This window comes from Lynx canadensis, chromosome D1, assembly GCF_007474595.2.
Source record: "Lynx canadensis isolate LIC74 chromosome D1, mLynCan4.pri.v2, whole genome shotgun sequence".
NCBI lineage: Eukaryota > Metazoa > Chordata > Mammalia > Carnivora > Felidae > Lynx > Lynx canadensis.
The window spans coordinates 54,970,764-54,988,943 of record NC_044312.2 but is presented as its reverse complement, the minus strand read 5'-3'; the positions used below and the strand labels follow the sequence as shown (position 1 = coordinate 54,988,943).

At 39.7% G+C, this 18,180-nt stretch overlaps 1 protein-coding gene across 4 annotated transcripts in view; it reads right to left on the bottom strand.

Annotated features, from left to right (window-relative positions):
• Positions 1-18,180, bottom strand: part of PAK1 (p21 (RAC1) activated kinase 1) — a 159,433-nt gene that overhangs the window by 67,627 nt on the left and 73,626 nt on the right. For 2 of the 4 annotated variants that reach the window (XM_030331034.2, XM_030331032.2), the window contains exon 2: positions 2,133-2,343. In XM_030331034.2, the coding sequence (XP_030186894.1) occupies positions 2,133-2,322 (190 nt within the window). In that variant the 5' untranslated portion in view covers positions 2,323-2,343. Of the gene's footprint in view, positions 1-2,132; positions 2,344-17,954; positions 17,958-18,180 lie in introns of all 4 variants that reach the window. The other 2 variants (XM_030331035.1, XM_030331033.1) reach the window with 2 other exon arrangements.

Here is an 18,180-nt window from a genome sequence, read left to right as displayed (position 1 = left end):
GCTAAGCAACTTACCCCTATCTCTTCTATCTAGGCCCCCAAAGGGCTCACAATGAAGGTGGAATAGAGGAAAGAGTAAACACACACAAAGACACAAGCCCCAAATACTCAATAATAATCCTCAATAGTTCTCATTTCAGTTATTCAAGAATCATTTCCTATACGTAATATCACTGCCTATTAGACATCTCTATGTCAAGACATCTCAGATGCAAAGTGCCTAAAATTATCTTTTCACCTCAAATGCGATGTGTTTAAAGTCATCATCTTTCCTGCTCTCCAACTACAAACCTCCTGACTTGTTCCTCTTCCCGTGTTCCCTATTTGGTTAATAATACTATCATCTACCATCTTATACTGATCTATAGTTATGCAGTTATATTTTTCTGCAACGTAAGATATTTTCTGCAATTCACATTGTGCTTGTTATATTTGGCCTACTGCTTCAGAATCCCAATTCTGATTTTATCATATAGTCTAATGCCTCCTAGCTTCAATAGAGGAGTAAAGAGAAAGGGTACTAATTTTTGAGTACCTTCTGTGTGGAAGGTACTTAATTAGGAAATTTGCTGTAATCTTCACACAACAACCCTGTGAAATATTATCCCAATTTTAGAGATATGAAAATCCCAATGTTTCCTGCAGATAGGAAACTAAAAGTCAAAGGAGGTGACTCACATACCTAAGGTCAGAGAGCTAGTAAGTGATGAATACAGGATTTGAACCAGGTCCATCTAAATCAGAAGCTATGATAACTATTTATAAACAGAAAGCCAATTTTGTCAACACCCCACAAGAAAAGGACTTGCAAGCATGACTGAGAATTTTACCTCATATCAATAGCCACTTAAATAAACATTTGGGGAGTCAAACAAAAGTCATCTATCAATGTGGATACCCAAACCTCTATTTCATGACCTTCTTGTCCATAGGATCTCAGTGACTTTATGAGATACACTATTAAAATCCTGATTATTCTTCTAGAAGTTTTATCAGTAAAAAGAAAATGAGCCCACCTAGTATGACTTATCCTTAGCAAACTCATGCTGGGTCCTGCTTCCTTTTCTCAGCTATTCCTTACCCTTCTTACGATATCTAATCTCCAAATCTATGTGAGATGGGGGCATACGAATAAATAAGAGGCAATCAAGAATCAGAAAGACATTCCAAATGAAACTAGCTTGAGAAAAAAACATTTCTTGGAGCACCTGGTTGGCTCAGTCAGTTAAGCTTCCTACTTTGGCTCAGGTCATGGTTCACAGTTGGTGAGTTCGAGCCTTGTGTTAGGCTCTGGCACAGAGCCTGCTTCTGATCCTCTGTCTCCCTCTCTCTGTCCCTCCCCTACTCATGTTCTCTCTCTCTCTCTCTCTCTCTCTCTCTCTCTCTCTCTCTCTCTCTCTCTCTCTCAACATAAATAAATATTTACAAAAAAACATTTACAAATGAAGACATTCCAGTATTTCTTATATTTTGTGAGTTCATAAAAGTTTAATCACTTACTTAAAAAATAAGTAAATATTTGGCGTTAGATTGTCTAAACTTTGGTAACAGAATAATTATTTTCTTAGAATTTTGTTCAGATATAGTTAATAAAATATAAAAATAAGTCTATTTTCTATTTGACTTCAGCCACGTTAGGAAAGAAAGACAAAGGAAGTATTTAAGGGGAGAAAAGGCATTAAAGGAAAATTAAGTCAAGGAAAGGAGAGATCTTTTATCTAGGTTACAAAAAAAAATTGTTTTAAGTATACAAATTGGAGGGTATTATGCTAAGTGAAATAAGTCAGGCAGAGAAAGACACATACCATATGTTTTCCTCGTAGGTGGATCCTGAGAAACTTAATAGAAGACCAAGGGGGAGGGGAAAGGGAAAAAAAAAAGTTACAGAGAGGGAAGGAGGCAAACCATAAGAGACTCTTAAATACTGAGAACAAACTGAGGGTTGAATGGCGGGAGGGGGAGGGGAAAGTGGGTGATGGGCATTGAGGAGGGCACCTGTTGGGATGAGCACTGGGTGTTGTATGGAAACCAATTTGACAATAAATTATATTTAATAAAATAAATAAATAAACAAAAAAAGCAAAAGAAAAATAAACAGAGTACACAAATGATGAGAAAAATGAAATACTGTACTTTTATCTCCAGGTAAGATGGATCGGTAAAATCGGTCCTTCTTTTTCTTCTCCTCTGGGTTTGGAGGCAGAGGTTTGGAACCGTGGTTTAGGGTTCCAGCATCTTTGCTGCCAGCTCCAATCATAGTGCTGGTGTTTCTCATCGGAGGGGCTGGAGGTTTGTCTTGAATGTCTAGGCCGTTATTTGACATCGTCACCACCACCAGCAGCTACTGGAATCAGAGAGAACAAAATAACTCTTTTATCATTTTCGTGCTAAAGGAAATATATATTAAAATTTTTTTTTTTTTTAAATTTTTTTTTCAACGTTTTTTATTTATTTTTGGGACAGAGAGAGACAGAGCATGAACGGGGGAGGGGCAGAGAGAGAGGGAGACACAGAATCGGAAACAGGCTCCAGGCTCTGAGCCATCAGCCCAGAGCCTGACGCGGGGCTCGAACTCACGGACCGCGAGATCGTGACCTGGCTGAAGTCGGACGCTTAACCGACTGCGCCACCCAGGCGCCCCTTAAAAAAATTTTTAAGTCCAAACTATACAACCCATCCTCCAGGGCCCAGCTCAAATCCTTCCACTGCACGCCATAACTACTGCTGTCTGATTCAGTCAACAATACTCAAAGATGTAATACCTACTCTGTGCCAAGCACTGCTGAAAATTCACAAGGTTCTTGTTTTTCTCTAAGGCACTGGAGAGCACAGAGAACCACCATGATGTCATTTAAAAGGCAGAAATTTGGCCCAGCTAAAATATGAATCCCAAACTAAGTGTGAATCCCAGTGCCACTTACTAGCTTTAGAAGAATTTCTTAACCACTTGGGTTCCATTTATTCATTCATTAAATAAAACTGCTAACAGCATTCTACATAGTAACTCTTTGCCAACCTTTAATCCTGTAGCTTTAGGAAATCATGTTCCCTCTCTAGAATGGACTGTATCACTACATCAAAAGTCAGTAAAGCTGCCAATTTTGTTAATAGTCTTATTGGAACACAGTCATTCATTTACATATTGTCTATGGCATCTTTCACATTCCAATGAGTTGAGTAGTTGCAATAGAGACTATATGCTCACAAACCTAAAATATTTATTCAGTTCTTTTCAGGAAAACTTTGTTGAAGGGGGAGTTCTAGCCCCCTTGGCCTAGATCATCTCTCCAGTAAATTTGACCTGGTTCTAAACACATGATGGCCAATGCAGTAACCATCCTGTCATATACGGTGTTGAATTTACTGCTAATCTCCAATGCTTCTGGTAAAGGGAAGGAATAAAATCTTTAAAGGGGAATTCCTATCATGGTACCAATAGTTTTAATGAGGATAGGTGTTATTACCTTAAATAAGTAAGTGTCCTTGACAATGGGCAGGCATGAATGTGTCCACAATTAATAAAGTCTCTCATTATTCTTCTAGGTTACAGTAGAAATTATATCTCTAACCATGACTACTTAGAATATACATTCTGAAGGGCACCTGGGTGGCTCAGTCAGTTGAGCGTCCAACTTTGGCTCAGGTTATGATCTCACAGCTCGTGAGTTCGAGCCCCACGTCGGGCTCTGTGCTGACAGATCAGAGCCTGGAGCCTGCTTCTGCTTCTGTGTCTCCCTCTCTCTCTGCCCCTAACCCCTTCGCATTCTGTCTCTGTCTCTCTCAAAAATAAATAAACATTAAAAATATAAGTTCCGTGGAGTAAAATACAACAATACTTTAGAGATGAACGTTTCTAATTAAAAAACAAACAAACATAAACCAACATAATAATCATCACAAGCTTTTTAGGAATACAGATGCCCTGTTTTGATCCCCACAAATTGTGATTTAGTATGACTGGGTTATGGTCCAAATTCTGTAATTTTAAGACTTAGTGATCCCAATGCCAGCCAGATTTGAATACCACTGCTGTAGATGCCAATTACATAAATACTATGAACAAAATTGAATCTTTTTTACATTTTCTAATAAATGCAGAACTAAATGATCACCTGCATCCATTTTGTCTTTTAATTATTTCTCCACATGCCATCAGTGATCTAAAATACAGCACTCCTCTACTTTAAAATCCATCACAAAAGCTAAAGTTCCTTACAAACTAAGCCATAACACCCGGACACAGCCTACATTCAAATTGTACCTTAGAAACCTCTATTCTCCTGATTTGCCAAGTAGTTTCTTACCCTCCTGCCAATGCTTCTTGTCAATGATTTCTCCCTCCTCTGACTGATAAAAATCTTACTCATCTTTCAGGGCCAAATTCAAGCTTTACCTCTTTGTGTAATTCATCCTCACCTACCTCTGGCAAACCAACTGCTCCTTACTTCCCTTTTTGAACAAAAGAAATCAAATAAGCAAGGACAATCTTATTAATCTATACTAACTCTCTGGGTAGTGTGCTTTTTATCCATTTGTTCCAGCTTCACTTTGCAGATTTGCCTTTGCTTTCCCTTCCAGCCCCAACTCAAGTCCCTCAGCTCCCCCAAAGAGAATTTCCACAGGCTCAGTTCTCAAGTGTACTTTCCTACTCTGGACTGCCAGTTCCAAAATTACACTCCCCACAGCTACCTGATAGCCTAAGCAGGCCCTTCCTGCCTTTCTGGTCCTTCAGCCAACAGTTTCATTGAATGTAACTCCCTTTGAGGACTATAGCCCAAGATTATGCCAAGAAAGGCTTCATCACCCTTTTTGATACAGGGTTTTCTTCATTTCTCAGTTCTTTCACCATACTTGGGGAACTCTCAGGGGTAGCCCTCCATTTTCAGAATGATTCCAAATTATTAAAACCTAAAATCTGTTGTTGGAATACAGTGCTTGAATCCTCTGTACCACATTCCAGCCTAGGTCACCCAGCCTATGCTTGAAAACTTCCAATTTTAGGAAATCTACAGTCTCAAAAGACAGCCTATTCTATCTTTGGTCACTTCATTTAGAGTTCTTACTTATATTAAGTTCTATCTATTTCACACTGCATTGCAATCATCTGTTTAGACATTTCCTCCCCATACACTCCCTCCTCTGCCAGACTTAAACTATGAACTCCTCAAGAACAAAGTTCAAGGATGCCTGGATGCTATGAACAAAAACTGTTCTGTCAGTTAAGCCTTGGACTCTTGGGACTCTTGATTTCAGCTGAGATGGAGCCCTGTGTCAGGCTCTACACTGACAGTGCAGAGCCTGCTTGGGATTCTCTCTTTCTGTCTCTCTTCACTCTTCCTTGCTTATGGGTGCACACACACTCTCTCTCAAAATAAGTTAGTAAACGTTAAAAAAAAAAAGAAGAATAAAGTTCAGTCATATTTATTTCTCAATCCTCAACACCAGGTCTGGAATAGAATATTCAAAAAGAATGAAATCTTGCCATATGTAACAACATGGATGGAACTACAGTGTATTATGCTAAGCGAAGTAAGTCAGTCAGATAAAGACAAATATCATATGATTTCACTCATATGTGGAATTTAATAAACAAAACAGATGAACATAGGGGTAGGGAAGGAAAAATAGGATAAAAACAGAGAGGGAGGCAAACCATAAGAGACTGTTAAATACAGAACAACCTAAAAGTTGCTAGAGGGGAGATGGGCAGGGGATGGGCTAGATAGGGGATGGGTTTTAAGGAGGGCACTTGTGATGGGCACTGGGTATTATACATAAGTGATGAATCACTGGGTTCTACTCCTGAAACCAATACTACACAGTATGTTAACTAACTTGAATTTAAATAAATTAATTAAAAAAAAAGAATACTCAATAGGGGCACCTGGGTGGCTCAGTGGGTTGAGCATCCGACTTCAGCTCAAGTCATGATCTCACAGTCCATGAGTTCGAGCCCTGCGTCAGGCTCTGTGCTGACAGCTCAGAGCCTGGAACCTGCTTCAGATTCTGTCTCCCTCTCTCTCTGCCCCTCCCCTACTCATGCTCTGTCTCTCCCTGTCTCAAAAATAAATTTTAAAAAAACATTCAAAAAAATTTTTTTAAATAAGAAGAATACTCAATAAACATTTGTTGAACAAATGAACAAAGAGCAAGTAAACAAATAAATGAATAAATAAAAACTACTTCTATTTGTTAGTCCTAAATCTTAACTCACAGCTATTCCAAAAAGTCTATTGCTTCTTCCCCAGACTGAACTTTAGATACCTGAAAACATCTTTCAAAACCCCCCAAATCTATTTTCTCAATGCTAAACACTGTCAGTACCTTCAACTACACTCACAGAACACAATTTTATATCTTCCTGATCCTTCCCTCTGAACTTACTTGGACTTAATGTTTCTATACTACTTTCCAGTTTCCCTGCAGCCCTCCAACCAGTCTTTTCCTATGGTTCCTCCACAAGTCTTTACCCTCTTTACACTTCATAGATCCCCTCACTGGTCATTTTGTCCACCTACATTCAGGACAATAACTGGCACATGTTTAAAACTATGCCATTTTAAACTTTTTTTTTTTTTTTTTACAGGAAAACAAGTCCAAAACATCAATCCTGAGGGGAGAAAGGAAAAACATACTCAACTCTTAAATAAGGAGACCAAACACATCTTAAATCTTCTAACAGTCTGTGCAGGCCAAAGATCTGGGAGGATAACAAGCCCATGCCTTCTGACATGCTGCAGTATAAAGCTAGGTTCAAAGCCAACATTTAGAATGATCATTCAGATGGCACCCTTCTACCCATCCTAGAGAACAAACTGGTAATACAGAGAGGGGGAAAGATAGACTGACCACATTTTACCAATACCCCAGAGGCTTAGGGAGCCTAATAATTTATGAGAAACTAATTATACTGAAGTATTATGAATCAACTGAATGGCTCTACAATACATGCAGGATCACTGTGAGGTTTCAAAAAGGCCATTGGTAGGACAATATAATAAAAAGATGACTGGAGGCTAAAATCAAGAGACCTGGATTTAAGTCCTGGCTCTGCTATTTACTAGCTACAATTCTAATAAAAGTCCCTTCACCTATGAGGGGCAATCTGTTGTTTCCCACTATGTAGTCACTAGACAGATACTGGTCAAGAAGGCAACCAAGGAAGGGGAGTGATTTGATGTCTCCTTTCCCATAAAAAGCATAAAGACATCGTGCTTGGGCAGAAAGAAGGGGAAGAAAACACTTTTCAAGTAGCCACTATGTGTAAGGTACTTTACATACTAGATGAAACTGGACAGGGACTGAGGGAAGAAGTGTGCACACCAACCGCTACTTCCTTCCACTTTATCACATCTGGATGCCACAGCCACAGTATAAAGAGCCAAGATACACATAACATCAAAGCCAGAAGCAACATTAGAAGCCACCTAATCTGACCCTCTCATATAACAGATAGGAACACTGAGGTCCAAAACACAGAATGAAATTGCTTAAGATCGCACAGCAATTTAAAGGTGGGGGTTCCAATGTTTTCAGACTCTGTCAAACAATTTTCCAAATATACCTGACGTAACTGTAGCGCCTTTGTAACTTTTCTTTTTTTTAAAATTTTTTTTTTCAACGTTTATTTATTTTTTTTGGGACAGAGAGAGACAGAGCATGAATGGGGGAGGGGCAGAGAGAGAGGGAGACACAGAGTCGGAAACAGGCTCCAGGCTCTGAGCCATCAGCCCAGAGCCCGACGCGGGGCTCGAACTCACGGACCGCGAGATCGTGACCTGGCTGAAGTCGGACGCTTAACCGACTGCGCCACCCAGGCGCCCCACTTTTCTTTTTTTTAATGTTTGTTTGGTTGGTTTGAGAGAGAGAGAAAGAGACAGACAGCACACAAGCAGAAGAGGGAGAGAGTGAGAATCCCAAGCAGACTCCAAACTCACAGGCTCCACACTCAACAGACTGAGCCACCCAGGCGCCCTGCCCCTTCGTACCTTTTCTGACCTGAATTCTGCTACTCTTGATTTAGGTAAGTCAAATCTAGCCAATGGCAAATATACAACAATATAAACATGTTTGGGCTGGATGTGATTGATATTTACTAATGTCTTCCATGAGGCTAAGCATGTGAAAGTTATGGACACCTTTTGCTATCACTGCAGATTCTTCATTTAAGTACAATTCAAATCAATAAATTTTTACTGAGTACTTACATATAAGCTGCCATGTTGGAAACCAGGGACACAGAGATAAATAAAGGAATATGATCTAACTCTAGAGGTTCTCACAGTCTAGTAAGCAAGATAGACAGAATCTAGAAAACCACAATGCCAGGCCACTTGTGAATAGTGCTGTAAGACCAGGATAAGCAGTAAAATGTCAGAAGACACAAAACGGAAAGACTATATTGAATTTAGGTGATCAGCAAGGCTTCATAGAAGAGGTGATGTTAAAAGGAGGGGCTTAAGAATAAACAGGTCAGACCGGTGGTCTTTGACTCTGGATTATTAGAACCCCCTATGAGCTTTTTAAAGCACCAGCCAAAGTACTTAGGGGGAAGTACACTAATATTTGCAATTTACTTTGAAATGCATTTAAAAAAATAAGATGGATTAATGAATGAACACAGGGATGTGATATACTTGTCCATATATAACTTATAATGAATGTGATAAAGCAAATACTTGAAAATGTTAATGGTAGAAGAATCTAGGTGGTGGGTATACATGTATTCACTGTAAAATTCTTCCAACTTTGCTGTACTTTTGGAATTTCTCCTAATAAAAAGTTGGGGGGATGGATACCAATGCTGAGCTCTGATTTAACTGGTATAAAATAGGCCCAGACATTGGTATAGTACCTGAACCAAACAAAACAGTCAATAAATAAATGGATGATTTTGACAGAGAATGATAATGGCAAGTGCATCCCAGACCACAGGAATAGCAACCGTGAGAGTACACTGTGATAGAACACAACATGAAAATGAAAAAGTAGGACACAGTGATCACAGAGAGCCTTTTATGTTCTGTAACACATACAGCACTGGTCAGAAAAATGGTCCCTTCTAAGCAGTTCTAGATCCATGCAATGAATGTCCCGTGTTAAAAATAAAAGATGACACTTGATTTAAAAAGGCTGTGGAGAGATGACAATGAAAAAAGAGGTGTTGCCTGGAGGAGGGGACCAGCTGCCATCTGTCTGCACAGAGGACTCTGTGCTGACTTGAGCTCACACAATGGGACTTGGAGTTTAGAAGAGTCCTCTAAACTGCCTAACAGGGTTGCTAAAATTCTAAAAACCAGTGTCCCTGCAAAACCTCTTGAACTAACCATCTTTGCAAATAGGATTTCAGCCATCATTTGACACTGACAGTTTAATAACCACTAACATTCTAAAACACTTTGGAGTTTACAGAAAACATGGAAATCCATTTGGTTGGTATCATTTTTCTCATTCATTCGTGCAAATATTTATTCATCACCTACTGTCTGCCAGGCTGTGCTAGGTGCTGGGGATAAAACAGTGAACAAGTCAGAAGAAGAAAAATGTCAGAGATGGTGCCAGTCACCCAGAGCCAACAGAGGCGGGGATCTGAAATGTAGTCTGTGTGACCAGAGGACCACCTCTTTTTCAACTACACCACATGTCACTGTTCACTCTAAAAGCAAAGGAATGGGCTAGATAACCTCTAATAATCCCTCAGGCCATTATTTAAAATGAAAGAGAGAAAGGAAGAAGAGAAAATAAAACCTATTCCATATATTAACCACATCTGTCAGTCAACAACTCAAAGCAGCTGAGACTGGCATGACCAACACTCCACCCAGAACTGGGGAGTACTGCATGCCCTTGACACCTGGTTATGAGAATCTGATCTTTAATTAAATTGTGCCAGGAGGCTTTCTTTGGCAGGAGCCTGGAATGCTGCAGTCTTGAATTTGCTGAGGGATGTCCTTCTGACACGTCAAAGGCACTCCCGCTATGCAGCCTCCAGCCACTTGTTCTGGTTTAGCAACAAGAAAGCAACTGCTGAAGTAGCAGAGAGGAAAACTGTGGAGGCTGTTTCTGGGCTGTTAGGAAAGCTACTTTAATTTCTGACCCTCAGTTTCCTCTTATGTAAAATACACATAAGACTGTGTACTTTATACAGGTATGAGAACTTAAAAAGCATATATAGAGAGAAGCACCTAGCATGCTGCCTGGCACAAAATAGATGTCCAATAAATACCCGTTCTTATCCCCCATTCATCTTTCTAGTTTCATCTCTATTATTCCCTAAACTTGTTCATTCCAACTCAATATTCTTTCATGCCCCTGCCTTTGCCCACACTGTTCTCTCTGCCTAAATGTCCCAACTTGTCTGCCAAGCAAACTCCTACTCATTCTTCAAGACCCAGCTTGATTCACTTTCTCTATGAAACCTTCATAGAAACCCCCCTACTTCTATCCTTTCCCCAAAATTTAATAGCATTTTATACATACATTTATACATGCAGCATTTATACATTTATACATGCAGCAGTTTCCATATAACCATAATAACCTCACCAGACTATGAACAAGCCAAATGACAAAACTGAGTCTGATTAATCTCTATTCTCCAAGTCCCACCCAGCACAAACCTGGCACACGTGAGGTAACTAGCAAAGGTTCACAGTCTAAGGCTGCCTTGTTTACAAGAAAAAAACACAGGAGCTAGAAGGATCATGAAAAATCAGCCAGTTCCAAACCTTTATTTTATAGCTGGGAACCTGAAACCCATAGGGGTATGAAATTTACCTAAGATCACTCAATGAAATAATGAGGACATGATGAGCCTCTGATTATTCTGATTCTCTTAAAAACACTCTCTTTCTACACTAATTATAGTTTGAGACAAAATGAACAAAGGACTATACCTGGAATCAGAGAGGTATGAGACGCAGCAAAATGAAATGGAAAAGGCAGAGAGATTTGGAGTCACAGACTTAAGGCAGCCATGTACCTTCACCCTTCCCTCCTCTCACCAATCAGATCTACATATCTTCCTCACTTCTACCACCTGTGCAGATAGCCACTAGAGTTACCTGCAGAAACTAGTACCAAAGGTCTGATACCTCTCCCTACCATCTTGGGAAATTCCTGACCTGCAGTTCCAGTTAAGCTATTCTCAACAGTTAAGGATAAGCTTCAAACCATCAGACTTCACAATGGATGCCCTGAACTAAGAAAATCATCACTGAAACCTGAGGCCCATACAATCTGAGAGCTGAAAGGAACCTATATGGCCATCTGGTTCAACCACCCAAGGAACAATGAAATCTACTCAGCTGCCTCTTACATGGATGACCTTCTAGTCAATCTCTGCCTAAACATATCCTGTGATTTCCCACACTGCCACATGCTGCCTCAAAGGAACATTTTCTCTTGGAAGTGTTAAGAACCACAGCTTAAAAGTGGACTGCCCTCTCTCCTCTAAAAGATAATCAGGACTAAGTCAATCAACCTTCCAGTGTCCATTTACTTCAGTCATCCTCAATCACCCAAAATGTTGTCCCCTACCTTTTCTGTATGCCCTCTAATCTCATCAAATTCCTCACCCCCTCCTAATTCTGGATCCCTTTCACTATTTCCTCTGTATCTTCCCATTTGTCATGGGCTAACTCCCCTTGCCTCCTTTTCTTAAAAGAAACCTGGCTATCACCTAAAAAAGAGACTTCAGCAGCCCTCTCAATTGGAAGCTATTTTCTCTCTCATACCCAACGTATCAGTGTTGTCCTTAACTTTTCAGAGCTATTTCCAAACAATTCCTTTCTCCTTGTAAAAACTTCTTTCCTTTGAGCAGCCTCCACTGGTTGCTATCACACTTCCGTCCTGCCTAATACTCACTTCCTGGTCACCTCACTCAAAGGCTTTAGTTCCTTGATCAGTCTTCTTCTGTACCCCTCTAGTTATCATTCTAGGTGACTTTTACAGCCACAATGATAACCATTCCAACACTCTGGCCATTTCAATTGCAGACCTCCAGTCCAAGCTGGCCAATACTCCCATGATCACACCCTAGACCTTATCACCAAAATGTGCATCAAGTCCAATATCTGGAATGAATCATATATACTCTAACACAATCTCCAAGCCATGCAGCTCACTTGCTCAAGAAGTTCTACTACAATTCCTAGACTTTCTATTGAGCTCTAATCCACTATCCATTAGTACCTCCAGCCTTCACTTCTCTTTTTTCTTAATTACAGTCCATAAAAATCACTCAAACATCAAAACCCATCAGTCCTCTAAAACTCAACAACAAAAATCCTAACAACTCAATTCAAAAGTGAGCAAAGGATCTGAATAGACATTTAAAAAAAAAAAAAAAGATATGTGAATGGCCAATAAGCACATGAAAAAATGTTCAACATCACTAATCATCAGGAAAATGCAAGTCAAAACTACAATGAGATAATACCTTGTGTCATTAGGATGGCTACTATCAAAAAAAGAGAAACCAACAAGTATTGGTGAGGATGTTGAGAAATTAGAACGCTTGCTCACTGCTGGTGGGAATGTAAGATGGTACAGCCACTATGGAAAATAGTGTAGTGGTTCCTCAAAAAATTAAAAATAGAATTACCATATGATCCAGCAATTCCACTTCTGGGTATACACACACACACACAAATGGGGTCTCAAAGAGACATTTGCACACCTGTGTCCATAACAGTATTATTCACAATAGCTAAAATGTAGAAGCAATACAAGGATCCATTGGCAGATGAATAGATAAGCAAAATGTAGTATACACATACACTCAAATATTATTCAGGGAAGGACAGAAATTCTGTAACATGCTACAACATGGATGAACCTTGAGAACACTATGCTAAGTTAAATAAGTCAATCACAAAAAGACAAATACTATATGATTCCAATAATATGAGATCTTTAGAGTAGTCAAAATCATAAAGATAAAAAGTATGATGGTGGCTGCCAGAAGCTGGTGGGAGGCGAAACAGAGAGTTACTGTTTAACAGGCCGAGTTTCAGTTTTATAAAATAAAAAGAGTTCTAGGATGAATGCTGGTGATGGTTGCATAATAATGTGAATGTATTTAATGCCACTGACCTATACACTTAAAAATAGTTAGTATGGTAAGTTTTATGTTATATACATTTTACCACAATAAAAAAAAAGGAAAAAAGTAAGGGGAATTAGAATTTACTAAATACGCTACAATGTGCTCAAAGTTCACAATGGTATCACAGTCATATTACCATAGGAGCCTGTTAACACTGGGGTAGAGGCCAATGAACTGAGACTTAAGATATTAATTACAGGGGGCGCCTGGGTGGCTCAGTCAGTTGAGCATCCAACTCTTGATTTCAGCTCAGGTCACGATCTCATGGTGAGACATGAGATCAAACCCTGCCTCGGGCTCTGTGCTGGCTGAGGAGCCTGCTTAATTAAGATTCTCTCCCCCCCATTTGTGCACGCATGTTTTCTCTCTCTCAAAAAAAGATATTAATTACAGGCAAATGATGACTGGTTCTCAGTAAAATCTGTAGGACAATAAGACAGCTTATAACAGGCTTTCACTGTACATACATACTTTAAATAAATCTGATCAATCTAAACAAATCTGATTAAAACACACACATGACACACAGAAAACAAAACAATCAATCCCTTTGCCTCCTCTCCCTTTCCAAAACTCAACTGGAAAAATCTCAGCTTTGGCATACCTGAACTCCCTCCCAAATGTCTCTATACTGAAGCAGTTGAATGTCCTAGAGAACATTGCCTGATTGACTGCTTTCACTGAAAATTATGAATACCTCCCTACATATGATTACCTTGCCTCAAATAAGCACTCAATTGGGCTTCCCACTCACCCCTTCCCCTTTGCTGATGAACTCACCTTCTGTGAGAAAACAGAAATCTTTGCAGGAGAATTCCATCTTCCCACTCCCAAATCTATGTGCCTGTCTGCACCTGCATCACCCAGTTACAATGAAGGAAGTGTTCCTACTCTCATCAAAAGCCATTCTCTCTTTTCCCTCTACTCTTTTACTTGCACTCCCTCTCACCTGGAATGATCTCTTTCAGCTACATTAATCAACCAATCAATTAATCAGTCTCTCTCCCCCACTCCCTCTCTTTTTTAGATATATTCAGTCATTCAACAAATATTTATCAAGCATCTACATTACCCCAGTACTCCTCTAGCTGAAAAAGACAAAGTCCCTGTGTTTGTGGATTCTATGAACTAGTAAAAGAAGCAGACAAAGAAATAAGCAAATAAATATGCAATGTCAAATCCATAATGGAAATTAAAGAGTAATACATGTGAATATGGAGAGGAACAGGGATGGGTGGTATGTAAGACGAGATGATCAGGAGAGGCTTCTCTGAGGAAGAGACACTTAAGACCTGAATAAATGAGACAACTAATCTTAGTAATACCTGGAAGCATTTTAAGCAGAGGGAGCAGTAAGTACAAATGTCCTAGATGAGACTATTTGGGGGCATGTAGGGCAGCAAAAAGGACAGCAAGACAAAAGTTTACTGACCAAGGAAAAGCATGGCAGAAAACTAAGATTAGAGATATAGCCAGGGGCCAGATTATGTAGGACTTTACAGTCCTACAAACAGTAAGTTTGAATTCTGTATCAAGCATGAGAAGATACTAACGAGTTTTGAGTAGTGTTCTGATTTATGTTTAAACCACTCTGGTTGCAGAGAACAGACTGCAGGGGAGCAAAGGAAAAGTAAAGAGACCATTAAGAAATTATTATAATAGTCCAGGTAGAAACTGATGATGCCTTAATGGATTGCAGTCGGTATACAGCAGTATAAGCAAAGATAGATATTTTGAAGGTGGAGCCAAATGGTTTATTTAGAGATTGGATGTGAGAAAAAAGGAAAAATCAAGATGATCTCTAAATTTTTGGCCTGTTCTGAGAATACTGAGTGAATATAAACATGTTATAGTGTCTCCCATTCAAAGACACCAACATCTTCCTCAAAACATCATACATTTCTTGTTGCCCTTCATAGCACAGCTTCTCAAAAGAATGGTCTATTTATACTATCTCCACTTCCTCCTCTTCTATTTGCCAAGTAATATTCTACTATTGCACCAAAAGTAGTCAAGATTACCAATCATCTCCATGTTGCCAAATCAAATGGTTACTATTCTGTCTTGACCTTACTCAATCTCTCTGCAGCATTCACCTGCTTCTCCTTCTTTTTGTGTACTCCTATCTCCTTTGCAGACTCTTCCTAGCTGTCCTCGACATGTCCAAGGTTAGAAACCTCCTTTCTTCATATGTTACATTCTCATCTAGATGATCTCATCTAGATGTATGGCATACATGTATCTCTATGTATGACTTTACATATTACCTATATGTTGATGTTATCCAAGTTTCTATCTTTAGCCCAAAAGCTCTCTTTCAGATTAGTAACCATCTGTTAGACAATTCCACCTGTATTTCTCATAAGTACCTAAACCTAACATGAATAAATGAAACCCTTGGTATTCACAGCATCTATGATAAATTTTAATTGTATTTGCTTATTTATTATGCATCTCCATCAATAAACAGAAAGCTTCACAAAGGAGCAACTAAGTCTTTTGTGTTTACTAATATATACTTAGCAACTAAATAGGGCTCAGCAAAAGTAGACACCAAGATTTACTAGAGCCTGTCTCTACCCTCCAAATAGTCACATACTAATAGGATAGGCAGATACATAAACCACAATGACAGTATGACATGACATGGTAAGTGCCACTGTCAGTGGTGAGAGGAAGAACATGAGTGCTTCATGAATCCCAAAGAAGGGCCCTTAATAGCCTTGGAGTCAAGGAAGGCTTTTTTTTTTAATATGAAATTTATTGTCAAACTGGTTTCCATACAACACCCAGTGCTCATCCCAACAGGTGCCCAAGGAAGGCTTTCTTAAGAAGACAACTTAAGAGTTTATTTTTGCAAGCATAGTTATTCAGTGCCTACTATACACTTTTTTCTTTTTTATATAATTATGTTCAAGCTTTATAGTAACTCTTCAAGGTAGGTATAAATATATTCAATTTTATATATGAAGCTTAGAGAGATTAAAAACCAAGTAGTTAGTAGGTAGTGGAACCAAAATTTGAACTGAGGTCAGTCTGCTTTTCAATCCCTCCACCTTCCTTTCTTTCTTTTCTTTACTCTTCCTTTTTTTTTTTTTCCTGTATCACAAGGCATCACCAAAAATAATATCTTTTATACTTGTCACCTACTATTTGTTTGACCTAAAAGAAATCACTATACCTCTTGACTTCAGTTTTTAGCATGGGGTTCAATTACCAGTCAGTCTCTAAATCCTCCTCATTCTAACTCCCTCCTTTTCCTTTGTTATTAAAGATTGAGACTCATGGCACCTGGGTAGCTCAGTAGGTTACCGTTACTTGTCAGACTCTTGATTTCGGCTCAGATCATAATCTCACAATTCGTGTGAGATTGAGCCCCGCATCAGGCTCTGTGCAGACAGCCTGGGATTCTCTCCCTCTCTCTCTGCTGTTCCCCTACTCGTGCTAGCTCTCTCTCTCAAAATAAATAAATAACCTTAAAAAAAAAGATTGAGGGGTGCCTGGGTGGCTCAGTCGGTTAAGCACCTGACTTTGGCTCAGGTCATGATCTTGCGGTTCACGAGTTCAAGCCCTGTGCCCATCTCTGTGCTGACAACTCAGAGCTTGGAGCCTGCTTCCTGTGTCTCCCTCTCTCTCTGCCCATCCCCTGCTCATCCTCTCTCATTCATTCTCTCTCATTCATTCTCTCTCTCTCTCTCTCCCTCCCTCTCAAAAATAAATAAAACATTAAAAAAAAAAAAAAAGATTGAGGCTCAGTTTTAAAATAGTCAGTGAGCAACCCTAGGCATTTCTTTCATGCTATAGCATCTAAGCATTTTTCATGGTGAAAATACATTCACAAATAACCACAGTAACATCTGTAGATCAGTTCACAGTTTACAAATTAGTTTCACACATTCATTATTTCATTTGATCTTCACCAACCCCATGAGGTGTTAAATCCCTATTTTACAGAGGCCAATGGAAGTGAAATGCCTAGCCTAGCTCTATCAGGTCTCTGGCCTCTAAAGCCCACCAGAAATTGAATTTAAGAAAATAGAGGGGTGCGGAAGGGGATGAAGACAGCAAATGACTCATAGAGGAAGCTCACCCAAGTGGCCTAGAGCCAGAAGAAATTAACAGGGACCATGTCAGTTTCCCTTCCAAGGTAATGAGCGTTTGGCCATGGCACAGTGACCTACCACGTGGAACTGCTCTGTTTTCATTTCAGTAGTACCTTGAGTCCAGCCCCAGAAAAGAAAATGTAAGAACACTCTTTGTACACTGCATACACAGGGTCTGAAGACAACATGGCATAAAAGAACAGATACCACCTTTAGAGAAGACTTGAATTTAGGTCCAATCTCTGCCACTGACTTGCTGAATAAAAAGTTCCCTCCCTCTGTGTTATCATAGCCCCTTGTGCTTCTGTCACATATACTTATCACATGAGGTTATAGACACCCATACTCCTTGATCTGCAATGGAAGGTAGCAACTTAGTCCAATTTCCATCTTTGTATCCCCAGCACCTGGCACCACAACTAACACTGAATAGATGATCCAGAGAATGTGTGATGATAGATGTCATGTTCAAAGTTTTTCGTATACATATGCATTCCACATTATAGTCTACCCAGGGAGTGCCAGGAAAATAGCAACCTTGTCTTCTTATCTCTGCTTCCTCTCTCACCTCTCCTACTTTGAGGACACTGCTCAAGAAGAGTTTGTTGAGGAGAAACAAGACAGTCCAAAAAGCCGGCCTTCGGAGGGAAAGAAATTAACCTATATGGTCCTCTTTCCCAGACTATAGTCTTTCCCACCATACCTACCTCAACCCCCAAATAACCCCTAACTTTTCCAGTCCACCTTCTTCTTCAAAAGACCATTGTTCTTCTCTCCAGTACCCCACCCTCCTCCCTCTACCCCATCCCTGCTATCCCCTCTTCTTCCCTTGGCTCACAAGTCCACCTCTTTTCCTCCAGGTCAACAATGAAAGCTGCCACAGAGCCTTTCTTCCTCTCCCAGTCACTTGTCTCACAAAAGAGAGTCTGGGCCCAGCCCTACTGGACACCTTGCTCTACTCCCACTCTAG